At 40.1% G+C, this 19,025-nt stretch overlaps 3 protein-coding genes and 1 long non-coding RNA gene across 6 annotated transcripts in view; 1 reads left to right on the top strand and 3 right to left on the bottom strand.

Annotated features, from left to right (window-relative positions):
- Window positions 1-322, bottom strand: part of LOC116698888 (uncharacterized) — an 884-nt gene extending 562 nt beyond the window's left edge. Inside the window, exons 1-2 of the long non-coding RNA XR_004334321.1 lie at window positions 290-322; window positions 90-215 (exon numbers count right to left, since the gene is read on the bottom strand). This is a non-coding gene — a long non-coding RNA (uncharacterized LOC116698888). The remainder of the gene's footprint in view (window positions 1-89; window positions 216-289) is intronic.
- A 2,490-nt stretch (window positions 323-2,812) lies between these two features.
- Window positions 2,813-7,574, top strand: LOC116698861 (zinc-binding protein A33). The gene is made up of 7 exons (XM_032531079.1): window positions 2,813-3,323; window positions 4,996-5,091; window positions 5,206-5,442; window positions 5,534-5,556; window positions 5,653-5,762; window positions 5,843-6,057; window positions 6,500-7,574. Exons 1-7 carry the CDS (start codon window positions 3,099-3,101, stop codon window positions 7,190-7,192), a joined length of 1,599 nt encoding a protein of 532 aa, XP_032386970.1. The 5' UTR covers window positions 2,813-3,098; the 3' UTR covers window positions 7,193-7,574.
- LOC116698840 (long-chain fatty acid transport protein 1) lies at window positions 7,559-13,164 on the bottom strand. Of its 2 annotated transcripts, XM_032531049.1 has the most exons (14): window positions 12,937-13,164; window positions 12,679-12,856; window positions 12,394-12,532; window positions 11,997-12,252; window positions 11,735-11,902; window positions 10,981-11,050; window positions 10,642-10,733; window positions 10,023-10,132; window positions 9,701-9,910; window positions 9,491-9,614; window positions 8,973-9,110; window positions 8,162-8,326; window positions 7,919-8,065; window positions 7,559-7,830 (listed from the first exon to the last, which is right to left on the bottom strand). In XM_032531049.1, the coding sequence occupies exons 2-14, from the start codon at window positions 12,846-12,848 to the stop codon at window positions 7,673-7,675; spliced, it is 1,947 nt and encodes a 648-aa protein (XP_032386940.1). In that variant the 5' UTR covers window positions 12,849-12,856; window positions 12,937-13,164; the 3' UTR covers window positions 7,559-7,672. The 2 variants fall into 2 exon arrangements, with proteins under 2 accessions (XP_032386940.1, XP_032386950.1); XM_032531059.1 differs by lacking the exon at window positions 12,679-12,856 and having other exon boundaries at window positions 12,937-13,160.
- A 395-nt stretch (window positions 13,165-13,559) lies between these two features.
- Window positions 13,560-19,025, bottom strand: part of LOC116698829 (adhesion G protein-coupled receptor E1) — a 14,059-nt gene continuing 8,593 nt past the window's right edge. For both annotated transcript variants that reach the window (XM_032531037.1, XM_032531028.1), the window contains exons 12-17: window positions 18,720-18,914; window positions 17,627-17,844; window positions 17,306-17,464; window positions 16,206-16,374; window positions 15,919-16,020; window positions 13,560-15,464 (exon numbers count right to left, since the gene is read on the bottom strand). In XM_032531037.1, the coding sequence (XP_032386928.1) occupies window positions 15,423-15,464; window positions 15,919-16,020; window positions 16,206-16,374; window positions 17,306-17,464; window positions 17,627-17,844; window positions 18,720-18,914 (885 nt within the window). In that variant the 3' untranslated portion in view covers window positions 13,560-15,422. The remainder of the gene's footprint in view (window positions 15,465-15,918; window positions 16,021-16,205; window positions 16,375-17,305; window positions 17,465-17,626; window positions 17,845-18,719; window positions 18,915-19,025) is intronic.

Raw genomic sequence — 19,025 nt, 5'->3', positions numbered from 1 at the left:
CACACACACACACACACACGTGCAGATCAGGCTACAGTAGAAGCAGATGTAGGTCAGGGAGCAAATGGCTCCTGGATTTCTGTCTGTACCTGTTTGGACTCACGACTCTCAACTGTAAAACTCTTGGTGAACAGTAGGTGGCGATGTGTCCAGATCCCATCCATGTATTGAGGCAAAGTACCCTCCAACATAAACCCACCATGTGCAACAATTTTCTGCAGCACAGAGTCAGTTTTTAAAAAAATTCTAAAAATATGATTAAAATATTAAATCATTTTGATTTTCTCACAGGATGCTGAAGCAGAGGGCGGGGCTCACTGGGTTTTTTTCACATGTGGGTCAGTAGATTGGAGCTGAGATGACATTGACAAAGAGGAGCCAACGTCTCCATGATGTCAGCAATCTGCTCTGTTCACTAACAGAAGGAAAGACTAGATTTTAGCTATTTATTACCAAAATGCCATTTTAAGTTTAGGCAAAGCATTAAAGGAAGGTTCAGAATAAACGAGTGATGAAATGATGCCACCAAATTGAACCCCCTTTAAAGAATTAGTTGTTTGACAGCCCTCTCCACCTCAGTGAATGTGGGTCATGCAGTAGTGATCCCTTTCGGGTCACGCAATTTGCGTCAGTTGAAAATATCATAGTTGGATGAAACGTCCGTTATCCGTTTTTTCCATTTTTCATTTGAGCACAAAATTGTATATATGAAAAAGGAATCATTATTGTTTTTTTCATTTGGGTTTTGGAAACGAGTATTGAGAAAACAAGTCATTTTTGGCTTTTTGGGTTTTAATTTGAAAAACGAATCACGAGTATTACACAGATTGTGGGAACGTGTGAAGGTTCCCATATGTCACCTATCTGTATGTTACCTCAGAGACAGTTCACACACAGCTGATGTGGATGCCTAAGCAACAGGTATTGTATTAATTGGCTGATTGAATGTATGTGCGTGTACGCATGCATTTGTAAGTGTTTGGTAAATAGCAGCATTCTCTGCTAATGAGCATAAATGACAAAGGACAGAAAGTGTGAGGTTAAAGGTGTACAAGTCACAAAGAGAGATCTATTGCTTAGCATTTAGATTTAACATTTAGATTTAACATTTAAATTTAGATTCAATATTTAGATTTAACACTTAGGATTAAGTTAGATTTAAGACATTTAACATTTAGATTTAATATTTAGATTTAACATTTAACATTTAGATTTAAATTTAGCATTTAGATTTAACATTTAACATTTAGGTGTAACATTTAATATTTGGATTGAACTATTTAAAATATCTCCAAGTTGAAAAATATTGTTGTAAATGTGCAAGAAAGTGACCCTCAAAAATTCATACCAGTCTTTTAAACATTGTTTGAAGCTAAATGTGACAAAATATTGCTATTATTTTCAGCGTGAGCCGCTTTACAAATGGAACCCCATAGGTGATAGCCAGACTACACAACCATGCATTCATAGTAGCACTTGCATTAACAGAAACGATGTCTACATAATAACAATTAAACCTTAATGAGACTGTGAAAGAAAGATGTGAAGCCATGTTCAAACATATCAGTATCACTATCAGAAAAAATGTGAATTTATGCCTTATTTCTTTGATTAACCCTTAAATGGTAAAACCCCAAAAATTACAATTGATTTTTCTTTTCTTTTTTGCATTTCTAATTTTTTTTTTTTCCACATATTTACATCTACCAAGCAGTAGAGATGTACGTTAACAGTACACTTCCAGCTGCTTGAATGTTTCTCTGTTTAATGGGATTCTTTGCTGATTGTAAAGCTTTTTGTCATCTTATTGTGTGGCAGTATGTGCAGATGAACGGTGTTGGTGTTAGTGCCAAATTCCGTTTTTTTGCACACACTTCCCACACTGCCATTACACAGAGCTGGCTTAAAATTGGAAAAGTACCCCTGTTTGTAAAACCACTACTGAAACATGCTGTTTTTTGTATATATATGTAAGCAGTACAACATTTACAATTACTGAATATTTCTACCAATTGGTAGAGCATGTTTCTGAAAAAGTATAACAAAATCATCTGCCTTTTTGGGTGAGGGGTTAATAATTTGTACAATTCTGCATTGACAAACTGTATACGTTTTATAGACATGTCTGTCTGCCTTTAGAAGTGAAATATAGGAATATTTGTAGACATTATTGATGACATGGCATTACAGTAATATCACTGTTTTTCTACTAATCCGTTGCACATTTTTGTGTGAAACAGCAAAGGTTGAGACACTAAATATGTTCATAACACATTTACAGGAGTGTATTCACAACGCCACATATAGACCACGTACCACCTTTCACTTCTGAGCATTGGATTCAGTGAAACATGATGTACCTGTCAGGACTGATCTGGTCTACATGTTCTTTGGATCTGAGCAGTTCAAATAATTAAAGGTCAGTGAAACTGGATACATTCAACATAGCTTAGGCCTGGCATGCAGTACATGAAGCGCTACTGTTTGTCTCCAAACATATACAATAATTCAAAACTTGATGCATGTGATTTTTTTCAAAGAAGAAATTGCCACTTCACAAAAATAAATAAATAACAAAATATCTTCAGAGCCCAATCACACCTAATTTCTGCTTGAAAAATTTACTATTCAAAGAAAGAAGTGCAACACTGTACCTCTTTGGGGAGAGAGGTATGTGAAGTAGTTAAAGTAACAAGCAAAGGCACAGGAATGAAGTTGGCCTTGGGATGTGAGAATGCACCATAAATCACAGGGCCATGAAAGTCAAACTGAAACTACAGAGTGATGTATGGCTACATCTGGTGTAGGCACTTGGCTAAATTTCAAGTTTGAGAAGGAGTGTGTAAGCAGATCTAGGTAACTAACTTCAGTGCCTCTCATGCTCCTATCACTCTCGCCTCTCATGGAGCATGAGTCAAGACTGACTGTAGGGCAACTGTGCATACGATACTGATACCTAAGCACACAAAAACACTGCTCCTCCCCCCCTTTTATGCCCTCCCATGTTCCCCCTTTACATCTGTTTCGTACAAACCCACTGATTTAGTCGGACTCAAACAACACTGGTGCCAAATCTGGAGACCACCAACGGCCCCTTCATGAGCTGCCAGTCCTTCCTCCCCGTCTTCCTTCACCGAGCCGAGGCAGAAGGCCTCACCTCAACTCCGCGGTCAGTTGACTCTCCAGAGAGGTGTGAGGAACATGAAGTGAGCCTGTCTATGTTCTGTTTGGATGACCTGGAGCCTTTATGTGAACAATGTGCAGCTGTGAGCCACGCAGGACACAGGGTTTACCTCCTGACTGAGGCTGCAACTGACTGCAAGGTAGGACTCCGGTATGCTTTAAACTTTTGTTTGTCTATTTGTACCTTTTTCGTGAACAATTCCACCAAAGGTCCGTCCTCCAATTGTTTTAATTTAATATGTTTGGAGGCCTTAATGACTACAGTGTTTTACAAGAAAAGAGGCATTATTAGAGAAAAGGCAGGACAAATTAGCATGTTTTTGTGTAGAGGAATGTGTTTTTTGATATTTCCTATCAAATGAATCATCCTGTGAACCTTGAGATTTATTTTGCTACTGCTTACTGGGAGCCACTAAAGAGAAAGGCCTGAAAAAGGCCTCTTCTTCCTCCAATGAAGGCATTAAAGCTTAATGATGATGGATTCAATACAGAGCAGTTGGCAGGAACTCACTGTTTTCCTCAAGGACACTTCAGCAGGCCAGATGATTGCCAACAAGAGGGCTTGAGTGATGTTTTTCATTTAGTGGCGCCCTGCTGTAATAAAGCCAAACAAAACAGTAGTACAAATATGTGAAATAACAGCAGAGCTCTCATCTGCCCAAGCTCTTCACAGATTTGAACCCTTCAGCGAGTGGATATTTCAACAAGGAGGCAGTCAGGCATTTTTTCATCTCCTGTAAATATTTATTTTCCTGCCCAAACAGATGCTGCCTGTTAAGATGAGTTTACACAGGCAGAATTTAGAGTAGAGGCTTCAAACTGAAAACTACGCTGGTAATTACTGTTGCTATCATCATCACACACACACACATACACTAAAATGCCAAGACTAACCTGAGAGCTGGTGGATTATGTTAAATTCCTGTGAAGTCAGTTTAAAGTAATTTTTAGATATTACTTATTTATAAAAGGGTCCTTTATTTTGCTCATTGTCAGGTTCAGCTTTATTGTATTTTGGGTTTCCACTAGAACATGTTTACATGCTTTAATTTTCAAAAAGCATTATTCTTCTCATTCTGTCTTTTTGAATAAACCTGTATTCTTCCTCCTCCTGTTGAAACACTCAGTTTTAGAGCGCCTGCTCTGATTTATTACCATTACTTGGACTTCCACATCTGTGGTCTTGGAGTCTCTGCACCATCATTGCAGCCGTGGAATGACTGTAACAGCACTGTTAGGGCACTTTCTACCCAGAGTATACTGTATATGGTATAGTTGTGAGTGACATCACAACCATACTGAATTCCTCATGGCTCATTTAAAGGCACAGTTTCTAATACATACCCTATTGTGGTATTATTGTTAAACCCTGTTATTTTCTTAAGTGGCACTGAGTTTGGTGACATCACACAATCAGAGTGTCTAAAGTGTTCACCAATTTTTTTTTGATCTGTTTAATACCACAGACAATTGAATTTAAAACATTTTCATGGTCATACTGATAAACATATGTTGGAAAACTAGCAGTGACATATAGCCTACAGTTATTAACAAATATTTTTATAAATAGCTACATTAATGTACTGTACATCACATTTTTGTCAGTAAAAGTACTCATTGTATAGAATGGCCCCCGTCAACAGCTGTCAAAGAAGTGTACTTTACTTAAGTATACTATGAGTAATGTTATTTACCTTAAGTAGAGTACTTGAGTAAATGGACTTACTACTACTTGTTTTTGGCTATTCTTTGATGGTTGCATCAGATACTAATGGAGCGTTATTTTAAAGTAATTCTCTCTTCGGCCTCTAGGAGGAGCTCAAGATATCACTAAATGGACTGAAGAAGAAGATGATGTCCTTTGAGGAAGTCACACAGACCTGCCAACATGCATCCAGACATAACCAGGTAGATGTTAACAAAAAAAACAGTTCAGATGCATTACAAACTTTACAAGTGGTTCACTGCTTTAGGACCTCCCTATTCTTCCTTGCACTCTCCTTACTTTTCTGTTCTTCCCAGGCTGAGGCCAAACTCACAGAAGAGCACATAAAAAAGGATTTTGAGAGTCTTCACCAGTTTCTGAAAGAGGGGGAAGCAGCCAGGCTGCTTGCACTCAGGGAGGAATGGGAGGAGAAGAAGAGAGAGGCAGAAGAAGCGATAGACCGAATGAATCAGGTGATAAAATCTATGGAAGAAAAGATCCAACTGGTTGAAGAGGAGCTAGATGCAGGTGGAGATGGGGTTGGATTTTTAGAGGTAACACCAATCAAATGTTACATAATTAGTCAATGAATGTGAACAGGTACTTGTATTTGAAACATTTACCATGCAAACTCTTTTTTGACAGCACTACCAAGACACGATGAGTAGGTATGTGACATTCCTGGGTGTTTTTCCACACAAAAGCAGACGTACATGCGAGTGCAACTGTATAACCGTCTACATGTTCATGTTTATTTACTGCAGCACATGTCACAAGGAGCCACAAGTTTGCACACGTCTAATAGATGTAGCCAAACACCTGGGTAACCTCCAGTATACCGAGTGGGAGAAGATGAAACACATCGCCCCGTACAGTCAGTTTCTTTCTGTACATCAATGCACTTCCTGTCCCCTCCCTCCTTCTGTACCCTCTCATCCCCGTTATATCTTCCAGCTCCGGTGACCCTGGACCCCAGGACAGCTTGCCAGTCTCTGAGGGTGTCTCCTGGGTTAAACAGCGTCCATATTACCCCTGGACCCTCACAGGTGCTGGAACAGAGTCTGGATCTTGCTGTCCCTGTCCCAGCTATCCCAGAACGTTTCCACCCTGGGTCCCGCATCCTTGCGAGAGAGGGTTTTGAATCAGGACTGCACTGTTGGGATATCGAGGTACTTACATACTGTGTGTACTAGAGCCTGAGTATATAATTACATTATTTATCAATATTGGCTTAGAAAATAGTTTCAATATACACGATTAATAGGTAGCTTTTTCACTTTCTGGAAGCAAGTATAGTCATTACACACTGTCACTGATAGTAAAAAGTAATGTTCAATGTTCATTCTTATCTGTCACAGTAAAAATCACATTTGAAAGATCATTGCCAAAAACATACGTTTTGCCATAAATGTTTGTCAAAATGATGTGCTCATGTAAACACAAATAGCCCATATAAGGATGTGGTTTACAGTCTCATGAATCCAGTATCAGTTCTAGTAGTATCTAGTATACACACACCCTGAGATCCATTTGTTTTTTAGATGCTACCATATGAATTCTCCCTTCCATCCACCCTGTTTGTCTAATCTTTATCTCTGTTGATTTCAACAGGTTGGTTCCACCAACAATTGGACAATCGGTGTGGCTGCTCAGTCAGTGTCCAGAAAGGCAGAGTTTGAGGTCTGTCCAGAGGCAGGACTCTGGTGCATCAGCCTGCGAGAAGGCGAGTACCAAGCCCTGACCGCTCCCGCTCAGACACTAAACTCACACCAGCTCAGCAGGGTCCGTGTGAGGCTGGACTGGGATGAAGGGACCCTTGATTTCATGAACGCTGATTCTGAAACACATCTTTTCACGTTTAAACATTGCTTTACCGAAAAGATGTACCCATTCTTTGAGAGCACTACGTCGTGTGGGGGCTTTGCTGTGTTGGCAAAGAGAGTGAACATCAGCGTGGAGGCAGATTATGTACCCGTGGAGGACCCCGCTATCACTGAGGAGGATCAAGTAATGAAAAGTGAATCTTGCACTGAGGGAGATATTAATGCTTCGTCAGCCAAAACCAACAGCAAGATATCAGACTGCGGACGTCTGACAGAAGACCAAAAAATGCCGATTTGTTCTATAAGAGAGGAGGAGAAAACAATACCTCAGAGATGCACCACGAAGGACGAGCTCATTAAAACAAAATCCGCTGAAAAGGAAACGACAAAAGACAACAAAACTGCTGCCAAAAAACAGAACAGGAAGCCAAGGCTCAATGTGACCTACCATGTTTCACTGAACAGAGCTCATCAACAATGAACGTGAATATGACAAACAAATCATAATGTTGTGTTTAGTCCTATGAGCAAATACTTGGCACACTAACACACTGAACTCAGATGGGGAACATGGTGACGTTTAGCTTAAAGCACTGAAAACGTAGCCTACAGCCGTTAGAGATTTGTTGTGTGCTTATCAGTATTTAAATCCTCTGGAATTGTATTATATCCCAACAACAAAGGCTAATAACGTTAGTTTTACTTGAAATTGAAAGCTGAGTTTCAGCTCCATTTGTTCTGTTTTGTTTCTTTTCTTTAGATGTTGTATGTAAAACTCTTCATATTGTCTTTTGTTCAAATTCAATGCAAGAAAAAGATGAATTCAATTCGTTAAATAATATAAATTTTATTTCATTGCAAAATAACAGCATCACAATCACATTTCCACATCAGTATTTTGAGATGTATTTGTCCCTGGAAATACATCTCTCTTTCCCTCTCACTCCTGTCTAATCCTGTCTCATATACAGTGTCTCCCCTCCATGATGGCATCATATAGTTCATCAGAAACAGCCTCGTAACGCCCAGCACGACTGTCCAGAAAATAAATCTTTTCACTTGCGTGTTGTGGCTTGTATCCTTCCCTCTGCAGCCGTGTCTTTTGGATTTTAAAGGTACCTGAGGACAAAAATAAAAAGTGCATGTGTGACTTTTTGAGTGTGTGTGTGAATGTGTGTATGTGTGTGAATGTGTGTCACTGTCTCACCTGTCGTGTCAACAGATGGCATGAGTCGCAGGAAGACAGGGCGTGCGTAGGAAGGTAGGGCTTTCTGTACAGCGATAAAGAACGCATCAAGGTCAAACTGGCCTCCTGTGTGAGCTACTGCTGCCATGCCAGCCTTCCCCTCCACACCTGCACATGGACAGACAGGTGAGGTAACAGACAGAAGACACACCCTTAATCTTTAGTCTTTGTTTGGCCACCCTGCCTGTCTCGTCTCATGTATACCTGGAACAGAAACTCCATAGACGGCGACAACAGTGTGTCCCAGCAGGCGGCTGAGGACTCCCTCCACCTCTGTGGTGGAAACGTTCTCCCCTCGCCAACGAAACGTGTCGCCGCAACGGTCACTGAAATACATGTAGCCATATTCATCCATCACCAGCATGTCACCTGAGAGACAGACATAGACAGACAGAAACAGAAATGATATTAATGGTCATAATCCCTGGAGGGGATCGTAGAGTAGAGGGCAAAGACTAAAGTAAACTATGTTATTATGATGACTCACTAGTACAGTTTTGACTCTTATGATGATTCACTGTGTTGTTTGTAAATGAGGCAATTATAGACAGAGAAATTATATATATACATTTTCTAATGACAACTCCTTTCAGTTTGCTTTACTGAAGTAAATCTTAATGTATCCTGTGGACAAAGGACACATTATGTTTTACTTAATTGAAGCTATGTAATGCTCTCAGTGTGTCTGTGGGTGTTGGTTTCTATTGCCATTTCTATTGGGGTAGCCAGTTAATTTCAAGGGTTAAATAAAGTGCAGCCTCTCTCTGTTTGTTGTTGCTCATAGGGAGCTGAAACATATTCCCGCGTGCACTGGGACAGGTGTTAACCACGATGGGCAAGTTCCCAGCCTGTCATCACAGACAGTGAATCACTGACATTCACATTTTAATTCAAAGTTTCCAATGCAGCTGTCTTGTACTGCATGTCTTCAGACTGTGGGAGGAAACATGTATAAAACCAGACAGTCAATCATCACTATACTGACTGTATTCTAAAGAAACACAATTAAACACACCTGAGACATAGGCCGAGTCTCCTATCTTAAAGACATTGTGAGCTATTTTCTGATTGGTGGAGTCCTTATCAGCGTAGCCATCAAATCTCCTAAGTGGATCAGTCTGGTTGATGCGTCCCACTAGCATACCTTGCTCACCTGCATAGACAGAGAGAGAAATTGATGGGGGGTTGAGAAAAGAGAACATTTGATACATTTGCAACACTTTACAGGGTTGTTTGAGGGTTAAGACTTGGTTTTAGGATTATAGTTAGAATAAGGTAATGGTTAGGGTGAGGGTTAGGCATTTCATTGTGTTGTTAAGGTTAGGGTAAGGGGCTAGGGAATGCATTATGTCAATGATTGGTCCCAACAAAGATAGGGAGACAGTGTGTGTGTGTGTGTGTGTGTGTGTGTGTGTGTGTGTGTGTGTGTGTGTGTGTGTGTGTGTGTGTGTGTGTGTGTGTGTGTGTGTGTGTGTGTGTGTGTGTGTGTGTATGTGTGTGAGTGTGTGTGTGTGTGTGTGAGAGCTCTCTCACCAGGCAGGCAGGGTACACAGAGTCCCTGTGAATCCCTGAACAGATCTCCGTTCTCCTGTACCCTGATCAATCTGATGGGGTAAAAGCTGGGCAGGATGCGACTGTTGAAGCCACACGCCCCCACCTGGACATGTGAGACATGTGCATTACACACTATGCAGTGTTAAAGAATGTGTCACATACCGTGAAGTAATTTAAAACAACACACACCTTCCCGTCTATGTTCAGCAGGCTGCAGTTACACTCTGTGGCGCCGTAAAATTCCCCAACTTGTCGGATTCTGAATCTCTGGACAAAGTCTTCCCACACAGAAGAGCGGAGGCCATTACCAATGGCAACGCGCACCCGGTGATGTGCCTCGGATGAATGAACCGGCTGAGCCAGCAGGTAACGACAAATCTCACCTATATATTGAATTACCTTGACAAAAACAAAAAGAGAGATCAGTCAGTTTTGGTTCAAGAAAATCCCTTGCACTGGCCTGCAGCTGAACACTCCTCATTAACTTGATTTGGTGGCAGTGTGCACTCACAGTGCACTTGTGCTTGACACAGTCATCCCAAAAGCGACTGGCTGAGAACTTCCTTCTGATTACAACAGTCAAACCAAAGAGCAGACACTGGCCGACACCCATGATGGTACCTGTAAACATTCATATTTTCAGAGTATACACACACAAGAAAAGACAGAATGACAATAGTTAACTGCTTATCTATCCTAAAGCTTAACAGTATACTAGCCAGACATACTGTATACCATTGATCTAACTTCAAAACCAGCTACTGGTATGGTTAATTCAGAAAGGAATAGTTTTGCAGAATGTACTGCAGAATCCTGACTCACAGATACTAATGTGTGAGTGATGGATGTGGTGATGTTTTCAGTAATGGCAGCAATAGCATTACAACTTTTGAACTGTAAAGTTATTTGGTATGATTATGATCATTATAGTTGCACCATGGTAAAATTGGTATGGTGTCATATTTGGATAGGATAATACAAGGAAACATTTCATCAGGGGTTTTGAAAAGCCACAATGATGTAATGTAGGGAGTGAGCTTAATATGTCACTGATTATACAACATGTCTTCTTGTTGAACACAGGAACAAAAAGATTATGGCTGGGAGAAAACAAATTGATTGAGGCCTACCTGCAGAATGATACAGGGGAAGACAGTTGTAGATGATGTCATCATGACACAAGCCAAAGGAGTGGAAACCAAAGGCAGCGATGCGATAATACCTGACAAGAAAGATGGAATAAACTTCCATCATCACCAAATGTGTATGGTCCTGATTTTAATTGAAGCACTGCAGTTTGTTGATTCTGATGTCAACATTTAAAAGGCTTTTAATCATCCTTCATAAGTTGCTAAATTTTCCTGACCTCGGAGTGTAAAAGTTACTAAGTAGACACTGACAAAATAGACATAAACTACATAAATTTAACAGTGCACCATCAGTTCAGATGAGATCACAGATAAGCTCACCGACTGTGCACCACCACAGCTGCCTTTGGCATTCCTGTTGTACCCGAAGTGTAGATGTAGAAGAGTCTGTCTGTGGAGAGAAAGAGAGAGAGAGAGAGAGAAGACAGAGAGAGGGAGAGAAGACAGAGACAGAAGAAAGGAGACAGGAGACAGAGACAGAGACAGGAAAAGAAAAGTGAGTTGTGTGTTGTGAGTTTCACATGTGTGGTATGCACCCGGACTCCCCCATCATTCCTTAACATGTTTCTGTCAGTCTCCTTCCAAATCCTCAGTATTTTGAACAAGCAAAGACTTGAAAACTATTGACTTAGGAATGTCATGTGACAACAAAGGTAAAAACAATACAGATAAGCAGTCAATGAGAGACACAGACATATTGTCTTATAATGTACATGTAGTATATCAACAAAACACCTTTTCAAAATGTACTTAAATGTTGTATAAGGTTTAGAATCTTTTAAGTGACTTGATGTTTTCATGGACAGTTTGTGTATGTGTGTGTGTGTGTGTGTGTGTGTGTGTGTGTGTGTGTGTGTGTGTGTGTGTGTGTGTGTTTGTGCATGCTTATGTGCATGCTCTATCCAATACCAGAGAGAGTGAAATCTGGCAGCAAGCAGTTCTCTCTGGCAGGCAAAGACTTGCTAAGGAAAAGAAGGTGTTGCAATCAATTTGTGATATATGTAACATAATAACATTGTATGACAACACAGTCATACCCCGCACCCCTATGCACAAGCACTCAGTGGAGCCTCACCATTGAAGTTCTTCCTGAGTGTGTAGCGTGGTGGGTGTTTGGGCAAACGATCCAGCAGGGCATCCAGGCTCTGAATCTGGAGGCTACGGAGCTTCTCTTCATTGTCCCGCTCACCACAGCTGAACAAAACCATGTGGGGCTGCAGAGAGCCACTCACCTCTGACACCGCTTGGAGACAATCAAAAGTCACGTGTTACAAATGTGAATGCAAACTGATGTTTGTGTGCAGAGTATCTATCAGTCGGTATCTCCAGCTTCCTACCTTCTCTCATCTCTGTCCCGAAAACCATTGCCCGAGCACCAGACACGTTGACACAGTGCAGTAGCGGGTGCTGTCGAAGGTTGTGGTTGATGAGTGCAGCCTCTACGCCGATCATAGCCAGACCCAACCATAGAGCCACCATTAAAGGCTGACTTTCCATGTACAAGGCCACCACATCTCCCTCAGCCCATCCCTGTCTCAGTGCCCAGTGAGCCACAGCGTGGCTCCTCTGTTGCAACTTCTTGAAACTCCAAATCTGAAATAAAATGCAGTAAGATTTTTACAATAATATAACTGGTTTGATTTGGGGGTGTGGGATTCTGTTTGATATCTATCCCAGTGTAGGTGCTGATGCTGTTAAAGTTGCATTTATTTGTAATCGTTGTTGAGTCCTCACCTCTCCTGTAGCCTCATAGATCAAAGCAGGTTTGTCTGGGTGCAGTTTCACCATCTTGCCAAACAGGCCAGGGATGGTGCTTCTATTTCGCAAATTACGGTACATGGAAAACTTTATACGCAGGATAACGGCCAGACACCTTTTAGATAGAGAGGAGTAGAAAATAGGAGGGAGGAATGAAAGGTAGAAATTGGAATGTACTAGGCTGCATGGAAGATAAATAAGTGTCAAATATGACAACCGGAGAAACAGGCACATACAAGCACATTCACACAAACTCCTCACATTAGGTCTCTTTTGATGGTGCGTAGAGCTACATCTATGAACTTCCAGGATCCCCTCCGGGCCATGCAGAGCCCCAGCCCAGCCAACAGGCTGCAGAGCCAGGGGAGGGAGAGCAGTTGGACAGCCCCAAACACACTGAGGAACGCTGTGACACCACTCATCACACACATAGTGCTATCTGTGGAGATGCACACAGGGACTTCATGCAGAAAAAAAAAAAATCACAATACAAAGTTGTTTTTGTGAGAGGAGGCTTACCTTTGTGTGAGAATTTAAATTTTGGTTCAGCAAGAAACAAAGAAAACAGCAAAAAAAAAGCTGCTACTCAAGTCCAAAGATGCAGGCTATCAGTAAAGGTAACTTTTTTTAGTCAAGCCACAGCCACTTAGCCTTTTTGTGTGCTGTCAGAAGTCAGACGGACAATACGGATGAGCGGCAGAACGGACTGAAGCTGAAAGCAGTGCAGGTTACAACTCATAAACTGCTGCGTCACTGCAGCATTGCTCCCAGTGGTGTGGTTCATCCCCCTGGGAGAACTACATGTCCTGTAGTTTGATTAATTAAATCATAAATGTGTGATTGAATGGGGAAACTGTGAACTGTACATTTCCTGGGTAACATTTAGAATGCCACATGTTGTAAATGGCTAAGGGAAATAAAAAAGAACTGCATTCAAAACAAGAAGTTTTCTATCAAAAGTTAAATCACGGCAAAATGACGCTATGTTATTGAATGAACGAGCAGACTTTTAGAGCAGTTTGTAAATTGTTGGCAGTTCATCTGATTTTATAAGATAGCTTTGCAGGGTTAGGGTTACGTTTTGTATGTCACAAATGTGTCATTGTGTTAATTCTGTCAAAAAAACACACACTTTACAAATGTTTCAGATGAAGTAGAAGCTTTTATAAAAATGTGCGGTGCATAATCTTTGAAGAAAACAGTAGGCTACCAAACAAAATCAAAACAAAGTAGAAAAATAACTTTATATAGGCCTATACCTTCAAAGGATAAACAACTATAGTATATTTTAACAATAAGATCCTTACATTCACAAAATGCTGCATAATGCACGTAGCTTTTTTCACATGAAATACACTTTGCAATGCATGAATAAAAAGTATTTAAAAAAGTACAGCCACACGTAAGACCTATAACAGATTAGTTGTTAAAACCGACACATACACGTGGTCTTACAATCAGTTTCACAGATATATACAAAAAAAAAAAAACAGTACAGGACAAAACCAATTGCATAAAAATAGTGATTTGGAATCCAAAATTACTCTCTCAATCTCTCTTTTTCTGCATATATATATATATATATATATATATATATATATATATATACTTGATAGCTTTATTACAACAAGTAAACTGTTCAGTTTCTGAAAGTGAGGCTGGTTCTCAAGTCTTCTTGATTACACATGCACCGTGTGTGTGAAGATATGCTGCTTATAACTTTTGCAACAGAAAAGTGCAACAACATACTCAGGTCTGTACATTCCCAATTCCCATTTAATCCCATCAAAATGGTTAAAGTTCTCATTTCAGGGATGTGGTACCTTACAGTCACTAACAGTGACAGCCTATGTCTACAGTGTGTGTTGACATAGGCTACAGCTATTATAAGAAAACATGACAACATCATGGAATTGTATTCCATAAACACAGTTTGATTGCAGGAAGCTTATCAGAAGGGTGGGTCTGTTTTCATGAATTTCCGAAGAAACTATTATGGGTTGGATTTGTTTTTCTGTATTTCCAAATTATAAAGAATCTATCTATCTATCTATCTTTACACATGCCAGTGGCAAAAATACAGCTCAATTGCAAATTAAGAGATATTATTAATCGCAAAAATAGCCATAAGTGATTACAAAAAGTCACTTATTTTGTTTGAAATATTTAGAAAAAATAAAAATGCATGAAATCCTTGCTACATGGGATTAGCAGGAACATGCAGGAAACATCAGAGGCACTTCATGGGTCATTTGCATCATCCATTACACCATTACGACATACTGGTAAACAATTTGGAAACATGGAATAATTTATGTGAACATCGAATGAACAAAAATCATCCCCACCCTTTTTTCCACAAAGTACAGTGCAAACCTTTTGCTCATGCTTTAAACATAAAGAGCGTCACTTCTATTTTCTTGTAGCCTACATAATATAGACTTGATAGTCTGCACTTGAAAATAAATAGTCTTTGTCGTTATACAGTATGTACTGTGTGTATCACTTTTAATCCCTTCAAAGACAATACAGCTTATATTCTGATTTTGATATGTTTTGGATAAATCAATAAGACACTGAAATACCGTCACGTTCACAGAGATCCTAAAAAAAAGACAGAAGTCGGCTACTTCTTGCTTACTCTGACAGTAATGACACATGTAAAGAATTACTTTAGTAATCAACTGTCAGATGGGGCTGCTTAGTAGATTAAGGTTTATAGTTAAAAAATATTTTGGTCCCATCAACTTTATTAGGGTCTGAAAGTTCTGCAATGTAACTACTGGGGCTAATCAGACGACCCCTCAGACCTATCTGATTTAATTAGTTGTTTAATTAGATGTAACATTAAACAATTGGTGCTGTGTTACAACCAAAACTAAAGTAAAGTTTGAAATAACAACATTGTAAAAATGAAGTCATCCAAACCGGCAAGGGCCAATTCAGCCGAGATAGGTTAAAGGTGTGGTAGTCTGTCTCTGGGGTACAATAAAATGTAAAGCGCCTCATATTTGGGATTCTCCGGTATGCTGCCCACTGCGAGAACCCTAAATCAACACAAACAGCACAAGATCAGAAACAATGTTAGACTACACACTGTATGTAATGTGTTTCAGCAATGGCAGAGGTAAGCTTTTATTAAAGTTAAAGTAGCAAAACCACAATGTAATACTCCAGTAAAAGGATGGCATTCAAAAGTAAACATTTTTAAGAATAATCAATATTTTGTTGTCAATACATGGGTATGCATTGTCATGTAAGTAGCCTTTACATGTCATAGTTGGTCGAGGTAATGATCATTTTAATGCTTAATCTCATGATGATCATATCTTTAGTATGTAAATTTTGAATTCAAGTTTTAAATAAAAGCAGAGAAGTAACCATTAAACGTAAACGGTAGAACATGTCTGCCTAAAATGTTGTGGCGTTAATACCTTAAAAATGTATTTGATGTGTTTGTGACTTAGAGAGGGATAGTAAGGGAGGTTCCTTGATGCTTACTTGTGACTGACTACTGGATGGATTGGTACTGCTGAACTCCGAGAATCTCTTCTTCTGTGGTGTGCAGATGCAGGAGACAAAATGGGCATACTCCTCTCTCACCTGCAGAGGGCAGCAGAACATCAGGAAAATAATCCACTGCTCAAATCCCCTACATCTTTGTAGTTACAATGTCTTTTGTATTCTTATATAGTTTGATCTATTGTGTTAAAATCTTATACACACACACACACACACACACACACACATGCACCCGCACACGCACACACAGAGCTACTTTACCCCACCTGTTTAGACAGTAGGCAGTGCATGACGAAGACCAGCGCTCCCTGCAGGCTGTTGAGGATAGTAAAGATGTATGCTGCTGTTGTAGTGTCCTCTTGAAACAGGAAGGCCCCAAACACCCACATCAGACCAAGTACCCACATCTGCGCGATAGCTGTCACTGTGAAAGCTCTGCAGAGTAAACAGGAGGATGGAATCAGAAAACAGGCAACATATAGAGAATGAAAGGAAAGATTAACATGAGCCCAAACACATAGATGACTCAGCAACCACTGTACTGTCTGGAAACCCCCTGAATGGTGTAAAGGAAGAGAAAAAAAGTGGATGGTGCTCAGCAAAGCAGCAGTTTGCTGTCTAAGGTGGTGGAAAAAGAGAAGCTAAAAGCAACTGATGAATATAAAAGGTTAAAGAAAAAACGGTTTCTTTTAATGTACCCAGCATTATCTCTTTGTAGTATTTGGTGATATATCCCTCTTATTTCTATTAATAACTAGCAATATAATTCACAAAATACAGAGGGCATTAACGACATATACAAGTGTCTAAAACACCAGGTTTAAATTTCAGTCCCTCAGAATCGGAGAAAGTTTAACAGTAACTTGGACAGGTGAAACATTTTCCACTGCCAGAAACGTCAGAAAAATGATTAGAATCAAATGCTTTCTGAATAGGGTTTTTTTTTTTTTACTCAAAACCTGCTCCCAGAAATTCCCATTCCCAATTCCGTGGACTAACATTGTTCATTGAGCATCTCTGATTGATGAACCATGATGTGTCCTGCGGCTGCACGTTAATACAGTGTTGTTCACAGATGCACTGAGTGGAGTAAAAAATGAGCATGCATGGATGTAGAGCGGGAGCCCCTCAGTAGCATGTCATTAGAGAGAGCAGAGTTGGTTAAAAAAACATTTGCTACATTTTTCCCTCACTAAATTCTCACATTCTTTCCGTCGATGCATTTTTCAGTTCCCAAAGCTGCCCTATTTGGGCTACATACGTATTGACTTTAGCTGTTGAATAGGTGAGGGTCGCATTACTTCACACACCACAGCAATAGCAGACACACAAAAAGCCACACAGGCAAACAAACACACAGACTGACTTCATTTTGTGCAGTTTGGAGAGGTCTGGGTTGAGGCTGGTGAACTTCTGGGCGAGCTTCCAGACGGTGACGAGGAAAAAGAAAACGTTGATGATGATAATGAAGCACACGGGGCCGTAGAAACTCCAGATGAGGCCGTCTTTCAGGGACAGCCAGCAGCTAGTTGGGAGGAAGGAAACACGTGCATGACAGGGTTTTCATGACGTCGCTGAGATAGATAACAGCAGGTCTGTGTAATGCACTGATGTCATTGCCATCACACATTGAGCATGCAAACACACACACACACACACACATACACACACATACTATAACACTTACTGCTGGTCAGTGCCATATTCGTTTGGTCTAATGATGGCAGATATGATGACGATAACAAGGGGTGTCCCATAACCAATGACATACAAGTAGAGGGGCCGAATGGTGGCGTTGAACACCAGGACCACCATGCGATACAGCTGCACCCCTTCTAACAGCATCCAGGTAAACACTCCCAAGAAGAAGTAGTGAAGCATCGCAGCAACAAACCTGCAGCCGCCCTGTAATAATGTAACGGGACAACATGAGGTGAGATTAAAGAGGAAGCAGAGGAATGAAATGTCTCACAGCAGTAATATGATCAAGACAATACTTTAAATAAGACATGTCAAAGCTGTTTTTAAAGATTAGATAACAGATAGATTAACTAAATCAAGACCAGTGGGGGTAGAAGTTAGATTCTTACAGTAAGTTCTATCAGTAACTTATCAGTAAAGTCATATTATGTTTACCAAAAGTAAAAGTACTCATTTAGGCCCTTTCAAAACATATATCAATATTAACAAATTATACATTGTCTGACCAACAATTTTATAATTTAACTCTTTTATATACTGTTGGATGGTTTGATCTATGTAAGTGTAGCACAAACTGATAATCTGTTTTGTATGTGTATTACTGTCATAACTATAGCTATACATATTTATATCTATAAAAATAGTAGAAAACACAATATGTGTTCTGAAATGTTGTGAAATACACAAGAAAGTTGCATAAAATTGAAAGCAAAAGTTGTCCAAGGCTGTTATTTTCCACCACTTATTACTAAGACTTATTTGGTCATTTTGTGATTTTCCTCTCCGCTGTCAGCTTTCTCAAAACGTCTCGAAGCATAGTTTTTTCCCCCTTTTTTGCCTCAATATAACCACAGAGGTATTCAAGTGGCAGGAAGACGGGCTTGAGGTTTACAGAAGAGTGCCTCTTCACGTCTTAACTGTGCTCTGCTTTGTTGCATTTAAACAGGGTGATGAATGGAGCAGTTCAAGCCATTGTAAACATTTTACAGTAACTCAATTACTTTCTTATCACGTTAAAGACATATTCAGATGACTGCACTCTGTGTATCCAAGGTCACCTTTTTTTTGCACAAACTTACCACAGGTTTAGTTTGTGAAATGCCAGCCAGAAATACAAGGTCAGCTATGAAAAGGCAGATACAGAGGTGCAGGTGGATGGTGGTTCGGGTTCCTTGTATTGAGCGGCAGAATTTGAATGTCAGGATGCACAGTATGAGGCACAGCAGGGAGATGATCAGTCCTATCTTGGTCACCAGCTGGAGCCCAAACGTGTGCTGGTAGAGAAGACATGTTAGCTGATCAATTGAAGTCATAGGGTAATTTGGTAATTTAAAAAGTGTGTGTTTGTGTGTGTGTGTGTGTGTGTGTGTGTGTGTGTGTGTGTG

This window comes from Etheostoma spectabile, chromosome 2 (genome assembly GCF_008692095.1).
Source record: "Etheostoma spectabile isolate EspeVRDwgs_2016 chromosome 2, UIUC_Espe_1.0, whole genome shotgun sequence".
NCBI classification, from domain to species: domain Eukaryota; kingdom Metazoa; phylum Chordata; class Actinopteri; order Perciformes; family Percidae; genus Etheostoma; species Etheostoma spectabile.
This window is presented reverse-complemented; position numbering and strand designations above follow the sequence as displayed.

Bases quoted from the DNA above. Each gene is read 5' to 3' on its own strand.
- LOC116698861 (XM_032531079.1), top strand. From the start codon at position 3,099: ATGAGCTGCCAGTCCTTCCTCCCCGTCTTCCTTCACCGAGCCGAGGCA. The intron at 5,443-5,533 runs GTAACACCAATC...CTTTTTTGACAG, and splicing joins ATGGGGTTGGATTTTTAGAG to CACTACCAAGACACGATGAG. The intron at 6,058-6,499 runs GTACTTACATAC...TGATTTCAACAG, and splicing joins TGCACTGTTGGGATATCGAG to GTTGGTTCCACCAACAATTG.
- LOC116698840 (XM_032531049.1), bottom strand. From the start codon at position 12,848: ATGTGTGTGATGAGTGGTGTCACAGCGTTCCTCAGTGTGTTTGGGGCT. The intron at 8,327-8,972 runs GTGTGTTTAATT...TCTGTCTCTCAG, and splicing joins AGACTCGGCCTATGTCTCAG to GTGACATGCTGGTGATGGAT. The intron at 8,066-8,161 runs GTATACATGAGA...GTCCATGTGCAG, and splicing joins CTATGGAGTTTCTGTTCCAG to GTGTGGAGGGGAAGGCTGGC.